Source organism: Podarcis tiliguerta (genome assembly GCF_965153285.1).
Source record: "Podarcis tiliguerta genome assembly, chromosome: 7".
In the NCBI taxonomy this organism is placed as follows: Eukaryota; Metazoa; Chordata; class Lepidosauria; order Squamata; family Lacertidae; genus Podarcis; species Podarcis tiliguerta.
In genome coordinates this window covers 47,823,724-47,845,417 of record NC_139540.1, presented here as the reverse complement: position 1 = coordinate 47,845,417, position 21,694 = coordinate 47,823,724, and the positions used below count along the sequence as shown (strand labels likewise).

At 38.0% G+C, this 21,694-nt stretch overlaps 1 protein-coding gene across 3 annotated transcripts in view; it reads right to left on the bottom strand.

The window, feature by feature from the left end:
• Positions 1–3,495: 3,495 nt before the first annotated feature.
• VAPA (VAMP associated protein A) overlaps positions 3,496–21,694 on the bottom strand; it is a 31,332-nt gene continuing 13,133 nt past the window's right edge. The window contains exons 1-7 of one of the 3 annotated variants that reach the window (XM_083450223.1): positions 18,035–18,165; positions 16,069–16,221; positions 14,558–14,661; positions 13,135–13,215; positions 10,339–10,578; positions 7,867–8,043; positions 3,496–5,120 (exon numbers count right to left, since the gene is read on the bottom strand). In XM_083450223.1, coding sequence (XP_083306349.1) covers positions 4,965–5,120; positions 7,867–8,043; positions 10,339–10,578; positions 13,135–13,215; positions 14,558–14,659 — 756 coding nt within the window. In that variant the 5' untranslated portion in view covers positions 14,660–14,661; positions 16,069–16,221; positions 18,035–18,165 and the 3' untranslated portion in view covers positions 3,496–4,964. Of the gene's footprint in view, positions 5,121–7,866; positions 8,044–10,338; positions 10,579–13,134; positions 13,216–14,557; positions 14,662–16,068; positions 16,222–18,034; positions 18,166–21,694 lie in introns of those variants that run through there. The other 2 variants (XM_083450222.1, XM_083450224.1) reach the window with 2 other exon arrangements.

The following is a 21,694-nucleotide window of genomic DNA, read 5'->3' as shown; positions in this document are numbered from 1 at the left end:
GTTCAAGGTGCGTTACAACACTTAGAAGAGTACGAGCCCATACTTTAAGAAAATGCTTAGTCTCAAGAGTGAGACTAGCAGATAGATTGTGTGGTCAAGGGAATGCGCGCACACAATTTGCAATGTCCAGCAGATAGCATTCCTGGGCAACTAGCAAACAGCAGGCAAAAGGAGCTGAATCTGGGATAACCACATTACGCTGGCTATTGAAGACCACTTTTATTTGAAGTATAACAATTTCCTCCCTCAGCAATTTCATGGGTCAACTTCAAACAACCTACTTAGATACGCTGCAGTAAAAATAAAAACTATTATGAACAATGGGCCTAAGAATATATAGGGCCATGATGGGATCCAAAGTATATTTTAGTTTACAAATTGAAAGTTTAAAAATATGCAAATGAATATAAACAGAAAGTAAGCATTCTTCAGTTTACATTATTTGTCCTTATGTCAAGATTTCAATTTCCAAGCCCAACAAACAGCAGGTGGCAGCAAAGCAGACTAATAAGGTGGTAGAAGTGCAAGAGAGAAAATCCCAACTCAGGTCTCATCCCAAACAGAAAATCCAAAATATCTATCAAGGCATTTGTGCCTATTAACCTGGTTATCCTAACCTCTCCCTTTCCCCCTCCTTTGTTCCCCCAACTGTAGCAGCTGTGACAAAATATTAATATTCTCATTAATAACTACCTGGATTCGGTAGTTCCAAATCCACCATGAATATAGATTTTTCATATTACCGGTACCCAAGACACCTGATATATGTAATACTTTATGCATCTGAATTCCACCAAATACAAAGAAATTACTTCCATTGTTTATGAACAAGTAGACACCCATATCTCAGGTAAGCAAACTGTTCAGTGTCCCAGTTTGACGCTTTAGACAAAAATCAACCACTAACATCAATTTTCTCTCCATGGCTAAGATTTCTGAAGTTCAGAGTTTATGTTAACATAACCTTAAAGGCAAAATATTTTATGAGAATGTTTACTAGTAAAAATACTTTTATGTGAGCATGTTGAATTTGTAATCATTATGTCCCTTCTAGAAAAAGTTTCACTGATTTGGGGATATTAACTCAATTGTCTGAAAACATTTTGTGATAACCATAAACTAAAATATAGTGATCAGGTTTTTCTCCTTTAGGGGGGGCGGATCTAAACACTATGATGGACGGCAACTTCCATCAAAGCCTTTCTTGTGTAAGAAATAAAACTATTAGAAAACAAACATTCTTGAAAGACACCACCTATTCATCTTACACACTTACAATATTAGGTACCAGCCCAGAATTTTTGCAAGGTATCATTTGATAACCACCTGAGAAATTGCTAATACAACCAGGGTCTCTTAATATTATTATTATTATTATTTATTTATTATTTATAGCCCGCTCATCTGGCTGGGTTTCCTCAGCCACTCTGGGCAGCTTCCAACAGAATATTAAACAGAATAAAACTTCAAACATTAAAAACTTCCCTAAACAGAGCTGCCTTCAGATGTCTTCGAAAAGTCAGATTGTTGTTTATTTCCTTGACATCTGATGGGAGGGCGTTCCACAGGGTGGGTGCTACTACCAAGAAGGCCCTCTGCTTAGTTCCCTGTAACTTGGCTTCTCGCAGTGAGGGAACCGCCAGAAGGGCCTCGGCACTGGACCTCAGTGTCCAGGCTGAGCAATGGAGGTGGAGACACTCCTTCAGGTATATTGGGCTGAGGCAGTTTAGGGCTTTAAAGGTCAGTAATTCATTCTACAGGCAACGTTGTAGGAACAGTATGCGTGCACATCCTCAACCACCCATTCCAAAATTACTTGAAACTTCCAGCCTTCTCCCAGCATGCTTAGAAACAAAAAAAATAACACCAAAAGAAAATGTGCAATGATTTCTCCATGCACAAATATAAAAACATTTCTCCAAACTAGATGTATTTGCTGAAGATGATAACAGATTTTAAAGAGTTGGCCTGATTCTTCAGACCATGTATTAATAGTCCAAAGCAGCAATTATGAAGTTTTATCATAATCCTATTGTGCACAATACCACCAATCTTAAGGCTTAGTTGGAAAGACTTCAACACCTTTACAAATTTTCAAAATAATTCATTTTTTACAATTAAACTAATAGCACCCACTTAAAGTATTGGGCTGCGGTAGTGTATCAGTCTACATGTAGACAACAAAGATATGTGCACTGGGATGTACACCTCAGAACTTCATTTAATATTATGTTATCAGAGGCTTCCTTTTTAAACTGATTAAACAGAGCTTCAACAATGCTTCTCTGCCACTTTATACTTACTGAGCAAAAGAAGGAATACATAGTTTATTATCTGTTCATTCATCTGCTTCTTTTAGGCTGTCTATATAATTTGAAATACACAATGTTTTCTATCATAATTTGTATTCGGCTGTAATGTACACTAAGACATGTTACAAAGGCTTATGACTATCCAGGCTGTAGGATCAAGTAATTCACAACATACATGAAATCTAATGTTAAGGGGACAGAAGGTTCTCACACACACAGTTTTCTGACGCTTATTAGTAACAGGGACAGATTTTCCTCACATTTATGTACACAATCAAGCAGGCAAAGTTCTAACCATTTCAGGAACAGACAATTTAATCCGTGTTACATAATTTCACTGAATACAGTTGATATCATCCAAAATCACTCCTGAGAGCAAAAAAATAGTTTAGCATTACATTTTATATACAATTATGAAAGGATTATTAGAAACCAGAAGCGCATCCATTTAAGGAGCACCGCACTTTACGTATACTGGACATGACGCCCAAATGCACCTTGACTTGTTCAATAATAGTTCTCTTTAAAACATATAATCCAACTACATGGACCAACAGGCTCTCACTACTTAATTTATCACTTATTCAATATTTATGATAATCAGATGGTAGTCTCTGGATCGTCATTATTTTCTGACATCAGGATACTTCTCAATATTAAGCTTCTAAGTTCAGTTTGCCTTTGATGAATTATTCTCTAATCTCTAGCCCTAAAGTGTAGCTATTACTACAAACCTTTGTATACACTCCTTTAACAGTAAATGTAACTTTTAAATTTTCTCCTTCCATATAGAAATATCCAAATGTATCCAGAAGTTACAGCCTGTACATTAGCCCCCCCTCCCCCTGTAATCTTCCAATGGTCAAGTTCCTTTAAGGAATAAATTATTTCTTCTGACGTACCATTTATACACCACAGTATGGAGAGTCTTATGGTTTCAGAACTGATGAAATGAGAATCAAACTTGAGCATACTTTTTCCAGTCACCATGGTCAGAGAAGACTTGAATGCAGATACCAGAACACATAAAAAGGAAACGTCTGTATTTGCATGCTTTTAAAGTGAAACATCATGCAATGGTTTGATCATCTTCTTCTTTGCAAATTGCATGTGTTATAAAAGTTTGCCAGAGACAGCAGTGACAGTACATGATGTATATTTTCCAATAAAAAAGCACTAGAAATCAAAGGCAACCAATATGTATATTTTTGCTAGAACATTTCTCAGCTACATAAGATCGAACAGTTAGCTGCATCCATATCCAAGAATATACAAAATTCTGCCTACAGGAATAAGCCTTTCAAGAATGTCAGTTCTGAAATAACTCCCTATGGTGGCTAACAGTTAAAAATAGCTAAGTATTGTGCTTTCAAAATTATCTACTTAATGACATAGAGATCAGAAATGAAACAAGCCACGAGGTTAAGTGAGGAGAAGCAGTTCAGACCCAACAAAATAAACTTTCTAGAACAGAGAAGGTATGCATAGCTAATGGGCAAGTGTGCCAAGACATATTTGCTGGACAAAACTTTATTTTCCTTTCATAAAACTAAACGATAAAAGATTGCTCAGCTGGAATCAACCTAAGGTACTTAAGGAAAAATTATTTGGAAAGGTCACACAGAATGTATTTCCAGAAAACATCTGGACTAGTCAGCCTGAATGTAAAATTATTGATCATTAAAGGACTACTGGGGACTCCAGATAAGGGAGCATCAATAAATCAACAGAAATATACCTATTTGATACCTGCAAAGTCCACCACTATTTTAAAAGACAAGTTTAAAATACCTGCCTCTCGTAATTAGTCCCATGTCCCAAAACAGAACTAATTCTAACCCTTCATTTTGCTTAAAAAGCCAGAAACCTTTTCTGCCGCTGTTAAATAGTATGGAAACAGCTCTGTTTCTTCCAAAGCTTCGCTGGCACCAGTTCAAGCCACAGCTAGTGAACTGAACATTCATCTGTGACAAGGTTATGTGTAAAACTTGAAGGAAAACTTTTCTCAGAGTGGAATTCACAGAAACAAGCTACCCAGCATAAAGTATGTTAACAGTTTTATTTTTTTGTATGTTAAATACCATGGGACAGGGCTGTAAGGATGAAAACTTTAACAACTGCCTCACAAGGGGTAAGAAATTCTGCCATGATATTAGCAAAGTAAGGTAAAGGATAAAATTTACACACTAAGAGGAATCATTTCCCCGCAGAATGCCTCATCATATTCCTGAACAAGTGGGATTAACATTCTAATAATCATTTTCCAAGAGGCAAGAGCAACAGATAATTTTTTTAAAGGATTATTAAAATAACATTTACAAGACTCTGAACAATTTTTGAACTCTTATTAAAACCACAGAAAGAAAGAACAATTCTTTATTTATGTATGACTTTTCATAAAGGACTGAATGTGCAACTGACACCTGCTATTGATGAATTAATATACAATTTGTCCAGCAGCCGACCAGTTTGTCTTTTTATTGTGTTGTCTAACCGTGCAAGATCATTAGAGGCAAAGCCTGTATGATGCTGTACACAATAATGGTCACTTGGGGCCATACTACCAATGAAGTGGTAGGTAAATACATTTTTTTCTGGCCAAGAAAAAAAAGGAAGCTGCATTCTGCATGCTTCTCTCTCTTTTTCCCCTCTCTACAAGATGAATTTCCCTAAAAAGAATCCAATGAAAATGGCTGCAATTACAACAAGAAGTGAGGGAAGAGGATTGGAGACATTATCTCGGAGAGCCAAGCCTGATGTTCCAGGTTTATCCAAGTGTGCCACCTTTCTCAGCCTCAAACCTTCATCCTGAAAACACATGGGGGAAAATAATCAATCAAAAATCATAAAAGAGATGGTTTCAGGTCTGAATTTAACCAAAACATTTTAAAACGTAAGACAGTTTAGATGAGATACAAATTTATTTGTGTGTGTGTGTACACTATCTGACTTTAAAAGATGTCAAAATGTAGCACAAAATAAAATGTAGCATGTTGTGTATAAATTAGTAACGAGAGCAAAATATATTAATCCTTCTACTGTTATTTACTATCAATAATAGCCTGTTTAGAAAACCAGGGAAACAAAAGACCCAACTATTTGAACTGATGATGGTAATTTATCCCAGAACACCACTATTAGCTCAGGATTGCAAATTAATCAAACAGCATAACACTGCACCTTCTAGATTTTCAGTGACCACAAGATTTGTATGGCTTTGTGTAATGCTCAGAAATGAAACGTAAAGACCAGCAAAAACAAACAAACAAACAACACCAAGGGAAAGCTTACACTGCCTTGGATGCAAGGAATTGTAAAAGCTGAAAACTGGGGCAAATCGTATCTCTCCTTTACCCTCAACCCCCTGTTCAACAACGGACTTTATTTAGAACAGTCCCCTGATTCTCGGGAGAGGCCAAACCCCTTCTGTCAGTGGAAGCCATTGACTATGATTATTAGTCAGGCTGTTATAGTATTATTTCAAGGGTGGGTTGGTTTTAAATCAAGGAGATTTTAAAATTACCAAGAAAAAAGGATCAATTTAAGTAACTGAAAACTGATCCCCTTTAGGAATAATAAGAATACACTCAAATATCTTATAACAAATAAAATACATGTTCACAACTAATTATTATTCCAATGTACTTGTATCATGCCATCAGTACATGGTACTTTGCAGAATAGAATAAATCAGAGAGTTCCCGACCCCAAGGGGCTTCCCATTTAAGATGGGCAGTGGGTGGGGGAAGCTACAGGGACAGGCAGAAAATGCCAAAGGTAGGGAGGAAAGAACGTGGGCAAATATTTTATAGGCCATGTTGGAAGTGATGCATAAGGAGCAGCAAGGGAAAATAGTCGTGTAACAGAGGAAGGAACCTTCAGTCAACTGTGATAAAAGCCAAGAGAACTGATGTCACGGGCAAGGACGTAATGAGAAACAAGGACTAAAAGAGTGAGACAAGGCTGCAGACAAAGAGCTAGGAGCATAATCCAAAATTTTAAATCATGCATACCACATACATTTTACATTGTGCTTAATTATATATGCCTAAAGATAAGGGACAGGTTTCTGTTTGGCTGTTTGGCTCTCTGTACAGCTGCACTACTACATATATTTATCTAGAAATTAAGCACTACTGAATTTGGACTTCCTTCTGATTAAAACGTCATATATCAGGCTGTAAATAAACTGAAACTTTCTAGGAGCAAATCTAATAGTTACTAGGCAAAGAAGACTGGAATCCCAGAGCTTTGTGCATGAGCAGAAAGAACTTCTACTTGCACATGGTATATAAGAGATTGGTGATTCCAGCTGCAGAACTGCAACTCTTGGATGGAAATCATACACTTTCAGGTACTTGGACCCTCTACAGTACCTTGGGGTGGGAGTGGCTCTTTTGGGAAGGGGGAGTGAGAAATTTTCTACATGCACATGGAATACTGCAAATTGCATCCAAGTCAGTGTTGGTCCATGAGATGCAGAGTAAGTGTTATGTTCTTTTGTTTGTAGTCATAAATCTTCATGATTTAAAAGTGGGTGATCCTGCACTCCTGTTTTATACCCTCCAGCTACCTCATCTCTGCAAAGTGTGTCGTTTTCACAGGCACTAGAATACAGGACATCCTCTTGATGACAATTACAGGATGACATCTCTTGGATTCAAACCAAGAGAACCTCACAGTAAACTCACATATAAAAGAAAATACTTTCATAGAAAAGAAAGTACTTCTTCACATAGCACAGTTAAACTATGGAACTTGCTCTCACACGATGGAATGCCAGTGATAGTCACAAACTTGGGTGGCTTTAAAAGAAGATTGAACAAATTCATGGGGCTATCAATGGCTGCTAGCTAAGACAGCTATATACTGCCTCAGCAGTTGGAAGCAGTATGTTTTTGAATAAGAAGCTAGAAACTACAGGAGGGGAGAGTGCCTTTGTCCTTGAGTCCTGCTTGTCGGTTTCCCACAGGCATCTAGGTGACCCAGGCAGGATGTTAATAGAGTCGAAATCCTAGTTTAAAATGAACTAAGTTTTAAGAATAATTTTATTTTCATCAACAAATTTTAGCTACCCTGATTAGTCAGATTCTGGTTTGGAGGTAATGCAGGCACATGAATAAAGGAGGCCTGGTGCTAAGAGGACTATCAGTTAAGAAAAGTCGCTTAAGTTGAAACCAGCGTCAAATTATTTTACTGTGTGTTATTAAAAAATTAAACGTTATCTCTGACATTAAAAATTTGAAGAATTAAACGTACTCTGGCCGGGAAATTTGCTGTAGGTTTGCTAAATCCTGTGGGTGACATCCTTTCCTCCCCCCTGCAGTTCCTTACGCTCCTCCAAAATCTGCTCAGGTGTGAGGTGGGTGGGGAGGAGAGCCCTGTGAAATCCCATCATGTCTGCTACTGTGATGTTTCCTATTGCCTACCAATTCTTTGTTCTTGGAAGAAAATTATATGGGATGTATAATAAGGGTACTACGATAAATACTTCCGTTTAAACAGGGTGGTTTTTTTAAAAACAACTTTCATGAATCTGCTCTTATGAACTTACTCTCAGATGTCTGTTTTCCTCTGATAGTTTCACCACATCCGCCTGAAGTCTTTTGCATTCTTCCACTAGCTTCCTTGTTTCGGTGTCATTAAGCGAAACACTGTGTGGTTTTGGCATTGGACCATCCTGCTTAGCAGTATTCAGTATTGGAGCAGATTTGCTTGCATCTATGTCATTCTGCAAATATTAAAAATGGTTTCAGAACAGGATTTTCTTTAATCAAAGCATTTTTTTATTTTAGTACCACTGGGCGGGGGGGGGGGGGGGAATACCAAGTTAAGTTACAAAGATGACAAAGCTGAAAAAACAACCAGAGAATAAACATTGTGAAAGATGATTGATAAAGATATGTTTCAGGACCATTTCCCCATTTTATTTCATCTCTGAAATCATTTTGCTCACTTAGAGCTTTGCAGTCTGAAATCTGCGTATGAGCTTTATTAAATCTTTCCCAAAGAACAAATTGTTTTAAAATAGAAGTATACACAAGCCTGTGTTCTTTTACAGTTCCTAGCACAACTGAAAGGAACAAAATGTAAACAGATGAGGTATGAACAAAACACTAGGAGATGTATAGTATAGTTATTACACTAAATCCTGGGTCAAGAAGAGACCCAGCATAGATACCTGAAAGCAGACATTGGCAGACATCTAATACAAAGAGCAATTAATCAGAAGACAATGAAGAAAGATGGTTATTATTTATAAAATTCATATACTGCCCCTTATCCAAAGATCACAGGACACTTTACAGTATAAAAACAGAAAATAAGTAACATAATAACCAAAAAGTGTGTGGGGGGGGGAATACACATGCACACACCCTGTGGCTATGTGTATGAACATGAGAAAGTTGGGGTGGGCTAGTCAGAAGAGCCAAAGGATCTCCAGTGGTTTAAGAATAATGACAGTGTGCTGTAAGTGTGATTCTGTAATTGCTGTAATTGTCTGAAGTGGTAATTGCCTGTGTAGCTGAACGTGTATAAAAGATAATGCCCGAGAGGATCAAAGTTCAGCCAGCCTGATTTGCTGACTCTACATACATTTGTATTAATAAAGGCCTAATTTTTCACTTAAAGCTGTTGTCCACTAGCATATCTTGAGAAAACCCTAGATAGGGTGAACCCTTTACAAAAATTTCCAACATCAATTTTTTTAAAAAAATTCAAGTGGATTAAAAATAGAGAAACAATTCGTACCCACCTGATTCTAAAATGAGAACAACTCAACAGAAATAAACATCTTAGCCCTGGGTGTAAGACAGAGAGTAATGGAGTCCACACAATGTTCCTGATGACCCAATCATGGTTGGGAGATTAGGCATGTCCCTGGGATTGCACACTCTCTATGCTCCCCTTTCTTAATGTGTTTGCCAACTGTGATTTTGAGCTAACCAGGATTACCATTAACATCACTGCAAAAGGTAATGCTGCCTTGCAATTAGTTGTTATAATGGAGAGGAATAAATTAAGAGTGTGGCAGAGAAAGAAGTTAGGACATCAAGAACTGAAAAACCATGTATTTCATGTGGCAGTCACTAAGCACAGTGGCCAATCTGCAATACGACTCAAGAAACTTCAAATATTTAGGAAACATTTTTACTGTATTTGATTATAATACAAACAGTATAGGCTTGAATAAATGATATGGCAATAGTCACAGACTTGCAAAGTACAGTAAGACGTCATTATGTATGATGTATGCATTTGACACATACAAGGCTGAATCAAGCACAAAATTTGGCTTCCTAAAATTAATCATTTTTTAAAAGAGTTTTAATAGGAAACATTTATTATGCATAGTACCTAGGCCAGTACAATTAAAATAACTGTAACATTTCAGATAAGTATATTTTGTAAACTAATAACCCCCTTAATATCAACTGTTATCTCTGTCAAATATTACTGACACATATTTCTTTCAGCTACGGCAAAAAAATTCTACCATATGCACATTCCTTTTTTGCAGGAAAAGTGCAAACCATGGTTTGCTGGTTCAGAAATAGTGACAAACTATGATTTGTGAAAACCAGAAAATAACCACATGTACAAGGGGAGGACAGAGTGAATGGGCTCTTTTGAGGCAGTTCTCAGAACCAAACCATGGCTTGGTGTAATATCAGAACAAATCCAAAGATTTGTTTCCAGTTGCCAAGAAGAATTTAGGCTCCTGCCCTAAGACTGTTTCAACTGCCTTACTGGTCTTTTTTGGTCCCTTCCAGCTGAGACCTTTCACTTCTTCCTCTTGCCATATATCTCAATCCTAGCAACAAAAATTAATAAAGCAAAATTTGAGAGCAGGATACACTACAAAAGTAATGCTATTTTAACCATTTTCATTGTTGAGGTCTTTCTCAAATAATGCTCTCTTCCAATTTAAGCCTATTGATATTTTCTTAGCTAACTACAATAAATTTAATTAACCACTGAGGCACTAGAAGAGTTTGAGTGCTTTCAACTCCCTAAAACAAACCTGATTCATCTTGTGTTTGACCTCACTGCCTTGCTCCATCATGTCAATCTTCTGGCTATAACTTGCAGGTATCTGAAGATTCTTGCTGTTGGATGAAGTTATGTGTACGGATCCTGATGAAGATAAAGTCTGAGGTGGAAGCTGAGACATGCCCTCAGCACTCAGCAGATCTCTCATTGCAAGACTGAGGGGAGTGACTAAACCAACGGCTAAAGGATTAGGCTCTGCAACCCCTCTCTGCTACTTAGAAAAACATAAATGTTATGCACAAGCAGTCAAGTAACAGCTTACAAGACAGGAATAGGCAAAAAAGCTAGCATCTTTTTTATTTTATTGACTAAGGGTGCTAATCTAATCACACTTAGTAGAGAGTAAGCCTCACTGAAAACAGCAGGACCTACTTCTGGCTAAATATGTATATGATTGTGCTATACACAATACAGTGGTACCTTGGTTCTCAAACTTAATCCATTCTGAGAGCCCATAAGAATCCCGAAACCGTTCAAAAATCAAGGTGTGGCTTCCGATTGGCTGCAGGAGCTTCCTGCAGTCAAGCGGAAGCTGCGTCAGACGTTCGGCTTCTGAAAAATGTTCACAAACCAGAACACTTACTTCTGGGTTTGCGGCATTCGGGAGCCGATTTGTTTGGAAACTATGCTGTTCGGGAACCAAGGTTCCACTGTATACTGTAAACTATATACAGAACCACATATAGAAGCTAAGGCTACTTTTGTTGGGGTTTCCACAGCACTTTCAACTGCTGACAAGAAATTTTAAAAGCAGTTTGGAAGCAGAACTTCAACGGCGAAACAGATTTTGGGCTGGATTATAGTATATCCTCCAGCTCAGTTAAGTTCACTGTTTCTTCTCTCCTATTTTCTGTAAAGCAGCACTTTCTATAAAAAAAAATAGCAGCACTACATAACTAGTTGTATCAAGGAAACATGCTTGAAATACAAAAACATCTGCAAATAATCTTCTGGTTTAATAAATGGAAAACTAAGCTAGCAAATATCAAACATCAGTGCATGGTGGACAAAGTGAATAATACTTCTGAAAAGCTTAAAATTGTCTTTCTTCTTAAGGTGGATGATATAGTATATAACTTTCTACGCCAACCCTATAGATTAAAGCATGGTCTTCCCTGCCTCTATCAATTATGGACTGGTAAATTACTCCAACCTACTAGATTTAAAAGTTCCTACATCCTTGTCTGGATATAGGTTTCACTTTTCCCCACAACTCAACCATGTATAATCATGTGAGAGCTGGCCCTCAACTTTCCCACAGCAACCTCTTCCTTAGGTACACTGCTCAAAATATTGCAAATGGAATTCGAGGCCATACATTTATTTACCTTCGTGACAATGACCGCAATAACTAAGTGGCAGTAGCTTGGGCCATTGATGTGGGGCAGGGGGAGAAGAGGAAAGCATAAAGGATATTGGAGGGCAACAGATTTGTAGAGGCAAAAGAACAAGGATTTAAGAATCACAGGCAGGAATTCTTAAGTTGTACCAAGGTTATCATCGTGCCATTACTGTGGCTATCTGAAGTTTTTAAATATTTTGCAAAACATTTGCCCATTTAAATCTCTCAATAATAAAAATAGAAGACAGTTTAAAGAACATTACAGATCTCAGGGCCTTCCGATTTAGCAGCTTTTTCATTAAATCTAAGAGTTCTGTGCTTCATAGCATGATCTTGGCCATATCGATTTCTAGATACCCTAACTACAGTTACACCAGTGGCAAGGCTAGCCCTGCTTTAGGAAACACTATGAGATGGCAGGCGGTAAGGGCAGGAATTGTTGTCTGAATGCTGCAGCAAGCGTTTTGAAAACTGTTGTCCCTGAACGGAAGAGGGCACTGGAGCTCTATTTTAGGCAGCAAATGTCTTGGGTCAACACTGAGCAATGGTGCATCTTCATGCAGGAATCAACAAAAAGCACATCCTTCCAAATAGTATGAAAACCATGTTCTGCTGCCCAGGACAATTTCCTACGTGCCTATACAGCATGTGCAACTTAACAACAGGTACCAGATAAGATGGTCAGCCTAAATTGGCAAAGAAGGAATTAGATGCATACTGTCAGCTTCCTTTTCTCAGATCTCACACTTGTAGCTTTTAGCTACAGCACTGAAATAAAAAATATAGAAGTTCCTATGCTAATAACCCCTTTCACTCATGCTTCCAACTTGTTTCATCCTCCTTAACAGGAGAGTATTGTAGGATTGCCCGTAGCTCATTGTGTCATAAAAACATAGAGCTCTTAGAATATATTACCATACTGCTTTATCTTTCGAACTGCTACCCTTCTTCAAAGATTTTTATGTGATCATACATGGGAGTCTTGAAGTTTTGTTGCTCAGTTCCCAGTGACAAGGTCATTGCACCTCTTTGAAACACACCCCATCTTCCCAACTGACTAGATTGCACTCACTGTGTAAGCAACACAGTTTTCAAGAGGTGGAACCAAGGCAGCTTTCACTTTGACAAAATGAGCTAGGGATATGCATGCAAAATTTCATATGGCACACAATGATGCAGAAATAGACTGATAAGAGAGGTTACAGAAAATAGTGCACTTATACTGTATGCTAAAAAGAAATGTAAAAATACAAAGCTTTTTGTGTGCTACTGAATCACTGGTTACACTGCCCTATATTTTAATTTATTTAATACAATTACATAAACTGTTCAGATACAAAGCAACTATGGAGCACATTCTTAGCTTAGGATGCATTGTTATAAAATCACTACTTGAAGTTGTTTCATTTTTGTTTATTTACTTACCAGCTTATCATTTTCATTAGGCATTTCAAATACACATCTCAATTTGGAGTCCATTAAGTCATCAGACTTTGCATCCTTCCACTAGGACAATGAAAATAAATTAAATTTTAGCTGCTTTTTAGTACGTCATAATATGCAAACTTTGTCAAATACACAGTACTTTAAGACTGAATAGGCTTAGAAGTGGGAAATCATGTTTCAAATAATTACTTAGACATGAAGCTCTTAGGCAAACCAAGTCTGGGAAGATATTAAGCAAAAATATGTACAAGTCTTGTGTCTGAGCACACTGGGGTATGCCACTATAAGTTTTCCTGGTTTAATTAGCCATACATTCCCACTATATCCCACTATATCCCACTACACTCCCCAAATTGGGAGGCTATGGTTACCAGGATCTGAAACCATGGTTTGTTCCATTTCTGGCAAGCATAGGCTTCCATTTTATTAGATGTAACAGAAAATATAACATACACAGGTATGGGGCTTGTGCACCTCTCTGCTTAATAAACAAAGAAATGATACTATCTCTCAACCTAATCTTCAGTGCTTTGGTAGATATCAAATAGGAGGGGAAACTAAAACATGTCATGTTCAAAGACAGTGGGGGGGGGATTATTTTATTTTATTTTTTGTTTGGATCAGGCTATCAGGAAGGAAATTTGAATGGCATATTCCCTGAAAGAAGAGATTCCCCCTACTTTCTAGAATTAGAAACTCTGAAGTTGTATTTGCCACAAAATTGATAAACACAAAACTCTTCAGATTATAGATCTTATCAGGGGAAGTGAAACAGCAATCCAATAAATTACCAGTAACAAGGAAAGATGTGCACCACTTTGCAACAGCATTTATGAAATTTAAAGGCAGAAAACAAAGATAATCCTTGTAGCTACTACTTCCTGCGCTTAGTACTGTACAACCATCTTATATTCTACTGAAATTTTGTCTGAAAAGAAGCACACAGAACGTCCTTGTTACTTAAAACAGTATCATCTTTGAGATCCTGACTGAGAGAACAAGGCCATTTTTTCTTCAAAATAGAAGTGGTAACATTAAGCACACTTTTTTTAAAAAAGTGTGACCAACATTAATGTCTAATGCATTAAAATGGCTAGTTTATGCAACTAGTTCCAAGTAAGTATTGGTGTAACAACGACTGATGGCAAATACACTTTTCCCCCTGAAGATGAAGAAAGCAGCTCAAGGCTTAGTTCCTAAGTGGAATGTACATTTTGAGGTCTCTCGCAACAGTATTCTTCCAGCTTGTGCCAGCAAAGCAACAGAGGAGGAGAAGTTGGACAGACTCAAAATATATGTTGAACATAATACAAGAACCCTAATGGATAAAATATGGCAAAAGGCAAAAAGTAAGAATTCATCTTGTTAGCTTACAATGCTGAAATTAAATCTATTTACTTACCACTGCTTCCATATCTGTAATGTTTGAGGGGGCAAAGATTGTCTGTACCATAAACTTATGTTTACTCTTCTCATTTGGATCATAGTCAAAAGGCTGTAACATCACTGTATAATAGACAAAGTATGAATTACTAGAGGCATGCAACCTACTTTTCCTGTCAATTTCAAAATTTTAAACAGCATAAAAGAACTGTGCAATCATTTGGAACAGATAATAAACAAGATCTCTTGCGAGAATCAAGTTCTATCATTTATTGCAAATTTGCCTTTTATGGTTATCTGTTATGCCCCAATATTATGAAAACAAGTTCACTTGCAAAATCAGGATTTTTATTTCCACATAACAACCTGAGCTTCCAAATTTGATGTAAGTATGTAATTAAGTTAAAGCAGGCAGAAGTTTGAAACATCTGAAAATGGTGGGAAGAATTTATTAAAGGGCCACCCATTACCACTGTGATGTATACAAATATTGGGTAAGAGATGCCCAGGACCTTGAATGTTAGCAAAGGAGGACAGAAGAGATCTGCCACACTCCTTCAAACAGGAATGATATGATCACCAGAGAAAGAGTTTGCAGAGAATTCTTCTTGCCCTAATACTTTGCATATATAATTTGGATCCAAAGATACACTCCTTGGATCCAAGCTCTAAAAGAGAAGAGAGTTGAGAGAGTTGACTTCTTCCAGTCTCATCATCAGAGAGAAGGTAAGGATGGGAGAGAGTGGAGGAAGTCAAGCATGGGAGCTTGGGAAGCCTACCACGGATGGCACTTTGATCATTTATAGATGATCAATAGATGATCTAGCTCAGTGCTCTTTTTCATATGTCTGTCTGCCTCCCAGACAGTATCTCTGTCATTTTCACAGGAGACAGAGGGATGCTGACCAAGAGATAGAGGTGCTTAATGGAAGACAGGCAGGCACACATACAGTCAAGGAGCCCTGCTGCAAAGCTGTTTGTGGAGTAAGAGATTGTTCTCTGCATGGGCATTTTGCTGTGTTTCCATGCTGCATGATGAGAAAGGGAGCCCCTTTCTTAGTATGCAAAATGGAAGTCAAGAAAACTTTACGTATTAGTGTGGATGTGTGACTGGAGTCAGTGTATGCGTGCTTCGGCCCTGTCCATTTTGGAATTTGCCCTGCTCACTGCTCATATGTGGACCTAGACAACTTTCATTATTATTATTAATAATAATAATTTAAAAAAAACAAACTTTTATTTGTATCCTGCCCTCCCCAGCCTAGACTGGGCTCAGGGCGGCTAACATCAAATATAAACATTGATATAAAATCAAACAGTAATTAAATCACCTCTTAAAAAGAAGTCAGAATAAAATTAAAATCTGAATTAGATGGCTTTCTGCAGGATTTGGGTTGGGAACAGTAAATGCTCATCAGGCCCAACAGTGTACGCTGATCTTATATGGGCTATCAAAGGAATGTGGCCATTAGAGAGGAAAAAGGTTCCACACTGCTAATAAAAGAAAGAAAAACAACCAAACATTTTTACCTGATACAGTTACAGAAGAACCTGGGTCAATAATTCCACTGTTTGGCCTCACACAGTATCGACGAGGTGCTGTAGTCTTCACTTTAAAACATACTTTTCTGTCCGATGGATTTCGTAATTTAAGATTTGTAGTGACTACATCTGTGAAGGGACCTGAAATTGTTAAAGGTTTATGTTTAGTAATTAGTCTATTTGTTAGATGTGATCTCCAAAAACAGGCATCACAAGCAAACCAATGGTCCAAATCAAGACTTATCCACAGACCATGTGGTCAATGGTGACCAGCAAGTTATCATTGTCTTCCATCCTTTCTCCCAATATCTTGCAGTTTAGAAAAGCCTACTAGCAAGTCCCTGCCTCAATTAATACTCTTTTTGTGCTCTGCTCTGCTCAGGCAATGTTTCTCTGGCTGGTTTTTGACAATTCCCTTTTCCTCCTATAGTCCCCATGACACAGCCCATACTATTCAAACCCCCTGGAGATACCTTTCAGAGGGCAGAGTGGAAAATAAGTTGTAAGAGCAGCCTTCCATTCACGTAGCCATTGGTGCTATGGCAGTGAAAACACCAAAATAAAAATTGGAAATAATTAGAAAAAGGATCCTCTGTGCAATACAGTCCAAAACCTTTCCTGCCTTTGCCTAAACTACTCTGCTATCACAGGAATATCATGTCCAAGCTGATAGGGAAGGAAAAATATTCTTTAGGGAATCTGCAACATTTATTCTGGAAAACAGCCTCATGGAAGAGAAAGACTGGAAAAGGAACATGCATCACACAGACATACCAGAACGGTAGCGGTTTCTGTTCTTCAGAGACCTACTTCTGAACTGCCGAGAATGGTCTCTGAAAAGACAGCATAATTTCCCCCCATTGCAAGACTGGGCTGGGAGGTTCGTCTACTTCTAGCTCAGAACTCCAATGTGGAGGAAGAAGCCTTGTAAACCAATTTACAGAGATTGGTGGGCCTCATCTGGCCCATGGCTCAGCACCCTGCACTACGCCAACCTATTTTCATGACTGTCAATAAAAACCAGCAAGGATAATCCATTTGAATTATTTCATTTTTATTTTTTTGAGGCTGGCATCTCACTAACAGCCACAAGGATATACGCCACAGCTGAAAAAAAATGAAAAAGAGAAGGCACGTAAACAGCCAGAGGCAAGCATGCCAATGAGGCAGCAGATAGAGGCAGAGGTCTCAAAGGACAAAAAGAAGGGAACAGTGGCCAAGAAAAGAAACAGTGGAGAAAAATCAGCTGTAAAAAGATGTGCCCTGCTATTACCATATTGCTACAAAAATTCCCATCATTTGGTGGAGATCCTATTAGCTGAAAACAGAACTATACATTTGTGTCATTATGTCATTACATAGATCTATGGTGCACGTGCATTTGAATACTCCCTGCAGCTGGACGATCACTGAGTAGCTAATTACCAAAATAAGCCAAGCATCTTGCATAAAGAGAAAGGTGGAAGAAATTAGAATATTTTAGTTCAGAAGATGGAAGCCAAGATGGAACATAATAAAGCCTGTAAAATCAGGATGTGCAAGGAATGAAGAAAAGTATTTCCTCTCTCTGAGCTCTTAAGTTCTTGGGTAGTACAGTGAAATTAACAACTGGTCCAGGACCAATAAAATGAGATATTTATTCAACATATAAATGCACTGGCCAGGAATTTTAAAAAATGAATGACCTGGCAATAGGTTTAACCATAAAAACCAAAAATGGATCTTTCAACATGGAAGATCATGTTACCCTTGCACAAGCATGTTGGAATTTCTCCTATGCAGCCCCCATTTGGAAATAAATTATTATTTGACTTTAACCATCTTATCCCAAGAGCTCTCTAAATCCTCTTCAACTTAAAACAAATAAAAAAAACCTGGATCCTCCATACTCAGAGACAACATCTATCTGATTACCAAATTCTAGGGACAAATAGGCCCTCTCTTCTATCACTACCTGTGTGTTTTCCAGGATCATCTTACTGGCTGCTGTTGGTGACAGAGCGCTGGACTACACTGAATTCAAGTCTGATGTAGCAAAACAATTATGATGGAGAACAACTGTCAGATCAGGTGGCATCTTAGTAGCCCTTATGCTACATGCAACCATTATTCTTCTGTAAACAAAATACGAAAAGTAGAAAACAGCTCATGTTTATAACACATACATGCTAGACTGTCAACATGGTATCAAATTAATAGTATCAGTGTATTCCTGAACATATGTCAACTTATACAAGAGAAATTCTTAGCACAGAAAGCTTTCTAAAAGCTGTTTTGCTCTTAAATGACAGTGAGAGATATTACTTCTATGAAGAAATTAAACAGTGTGAGTGCCTGCAGAATTTTAAGGGAGCAACTTATATTTGGGTATTGTCTTTCCCCCCCATGAATTTTAAAGGTGCGGCTTATATTCGGGTGTGGCTTATATTCGGGCCAATACGGTATATAAATAAAACACAGGTCTTACATGTGCCACCTGACTAAAAGAAGCCACATCTGACTATACAACCAAAAATGATTGTTAACACCACTAGCCAAGATGGGTTTACATACAATCCCTTTCTAATGTTATTCATCTAGGAACCATTCAAAGCAATTAACAGGATTAGCACTGAACTTCCAGGGGTATCCCCCAGAAGTGAATAAAAGCAAATCACATGCTGAAAAGGCTCTGCTCCAAAAACAGAATTTGACTGTTATTAACTGTAGAACAAAAAAGAACTTAACTAAAACTGACAGACTTTTCCTTGATGCACAGTTATTTTCAAAGTCATTTTCTAAATTTCTATCACAGGGTAAAGTACAAAGAATTACTGTTAGCTGGCCATTGTTAATAATATAAACATTATGAAACTGAAGAAAATTATGCATGCAGCTAAATAATTAGGAGTCTTTTAAAAAGAAAAGACTTTAGCTTCAATATAGCCAGAAACTGGTCAACAGACTTCTTTCTGAATTACTTCAACAAAATCTCATTACTACCAAGGGCCTTGGTGTGAATGCTTTTTAGAGCACTGCTTGTCGGGTTATGTTTGACTATACTGTAGAGAAACTAGCCTTCACCAGACTGGCTAGAAAATGCATTCAGTGTGCTACACTTTTAAAATTAAAGAAGGGTCCTCCTGGTATCGTGCTATATATTGCCAAAGCTAAGGATGAAAGTACAGCACTACAAATTTCCTCTTAACATTTTCTCATAAAGAAATGAATATGTCACATTGCACTTAGTATTGAGACTGAGGTCTGAAATTTTAGCTACCTTTTAAGCAGAGCTAGGCATCAGGTATTCTTATGCAGCCCTAATCTCTGCTTATCGACTTTACATTTATGTATTACCTAGCATTCCTTGATCAGCTTTAAATTGAAGCAGTATATGGATTTTGTACCTTCTTTTCTTTCTTCTGTGCTTTTAATTGGTTTTAGTGTTGTTTTTAATAGGGTTACTTAATTGTTAGTATTTATACTGATACTGTGTTTCTAGTTGCATTTGTTGAAATTCAAGCTCTGAGCCGCCTTGGATCCTGTCCCAAAAGAAAGGCAGGATATAACTTAAATCAATAAAAATAATAATGAGGGATTGATGTTTTCTTAAACAACAACAAAAAACACACAAAAAAACCACCTCATTGACTTCCCAATCTACATGATTATCTGAGACTAACAGCACAAGACTATGCATGTCTATTCAGAAGTAAATACCTCAGATACATATGTACAGGATTCCACCCTGAGACTGCAATCAGAGTAAGTCTGAGTGAACCTTACTTCTAAGTAAACATGTACAAATTGGGTTGCAACTCAATTCTCCCGACCCCATATTTAATGGCCACAGTGCTTTACAACATGTAAGATTCTCATACCAAGGGCTTCCTTAAACCACCCCAGGTCACCCACCCATGGCATAGCAAACTATGTCAGCTGTACAGCCTGTTTCCTGTTCTTGGCACAAATGTCTTCTAGGTAACTGAACTTTTCAATCATACTGTCTATGCTTCCGGTTGTACACTACAGTGCCAAACCAGGAGTGCCAGCAGCTGTTTATGAGGATATAAATGCAACGTGTGCCAATGATGTTCACTATGCTAGTATAAATGTTATGCATATTTCTCCATTAAATGTAACAAAAAAGCACAGAATATATTCCATTACCAACAGGGGCTGCATATTACACCATTTTAAATGGCTTCTAAATTTTATGATATTGGCTTGGCTCAAATATGCCTTTCTGCTACCAGAAATTGGTTGTATCTGACCTACTGGGAGAGCACTGCATTAGAAAAGTGATTCCCTATCCAAAAAAGTTATTCTACTTGTGCAAGCTCCAGCCCAAGATTTGGCACATGCTCTTTCAAAGACTTTATGACCCATAAAAAGTAGTTCATGCACTACTTATTCAACATGTTTCTCAAACTGCAATGCAAACCCTGATATACCTTAGTACTGTGTGGCAAGTAACCTTCCGCTAGTACTTGCACAAGAGTATAATGAATAGCATGTAAACATTTTCTTCTTTAGATAAATCCTAATAAAGTGATCTGGCATTCAGAACAACCCAAGCAATTTTTGCCTTACCTATAACTAGAGATTTTCTGTGTGGAGCTCCATGTGGGGCTGCCCTTCGGCCTGGTCCAAAAGATCCAGCTAGTGTATAATACAGTGGGCCTACTGCTTGTGGGAGGAGGGCTGGCTGCATGTGACATCTCTGCTAAAGCATCTGCACTGGCTGCCCAAATGCTACTGGGCAGGTTCAAGGTTCATACAAAGCCCTGAACAACTAGGGTCCTGGATACCTTAAAGGCCACCTGAGTCCTTATACCCCAGTGAGAATATCCAGAGGAACACTGTTATTTGTTCCTGACGAGAAAACCTTTTCTCTGGCCTTTCCCTTTGAACACTTAGATCCTCTCACCTCTGTCCAGAACTATCCTGTCAAAATCATGCAGCTCTTCCTTCCTTCATGCTATATCATTTCCTCCATAAATACCTCCATTGTCCATGACCTTTAGTCATTCAACTACTATCATCCTCAGCCTGTCCAAAAGTCTTATACTCTTAGAGCAGGGGTATCCAACATGGTGCCCTCCAAATGCTGTTTGACTTCAGCTTCCAATAGCCTTAACCAGCATTGCCAATGGGCGGGAATTGTTGAGCTGTAATCTTAACCAATATTAGAAACTGAAATATGAAAGCTAGGAGCTAAATGGCACCTTAAACCTAGGTTATAGGTGCAACAACGGAATGTCTAGGCACACTTTTTAATAACAAGAATACAAAGCTGTAGGTGAATGAACTGCTGCTAAAATCTAGTCTAGTCCTCATTTGAAGACTGCAAAAAAGAAAGCCATGCTTCCCCTGCCCACCTCCCTAATACAGTGGTACCTCAGGATAAGAACTTAATTTGTTCTGGAGGTCTGTTCTAACCTGAAACTGTTCTTAACCTGAGGTACCACTTTAGCTAATGGGGCTTCCCGCTGCCGCCGCGGCACAATTTCTGTTCTCATCCTGAAGCAAAGTTCTTAACCCAAGGTACTATTTCTGGGTTAGCGGAGTCTGTAACCTGAAGCATCTGTAACCTGAGGTACCACTGTATTCTTAAGAGAATCTCTTCTCCAGT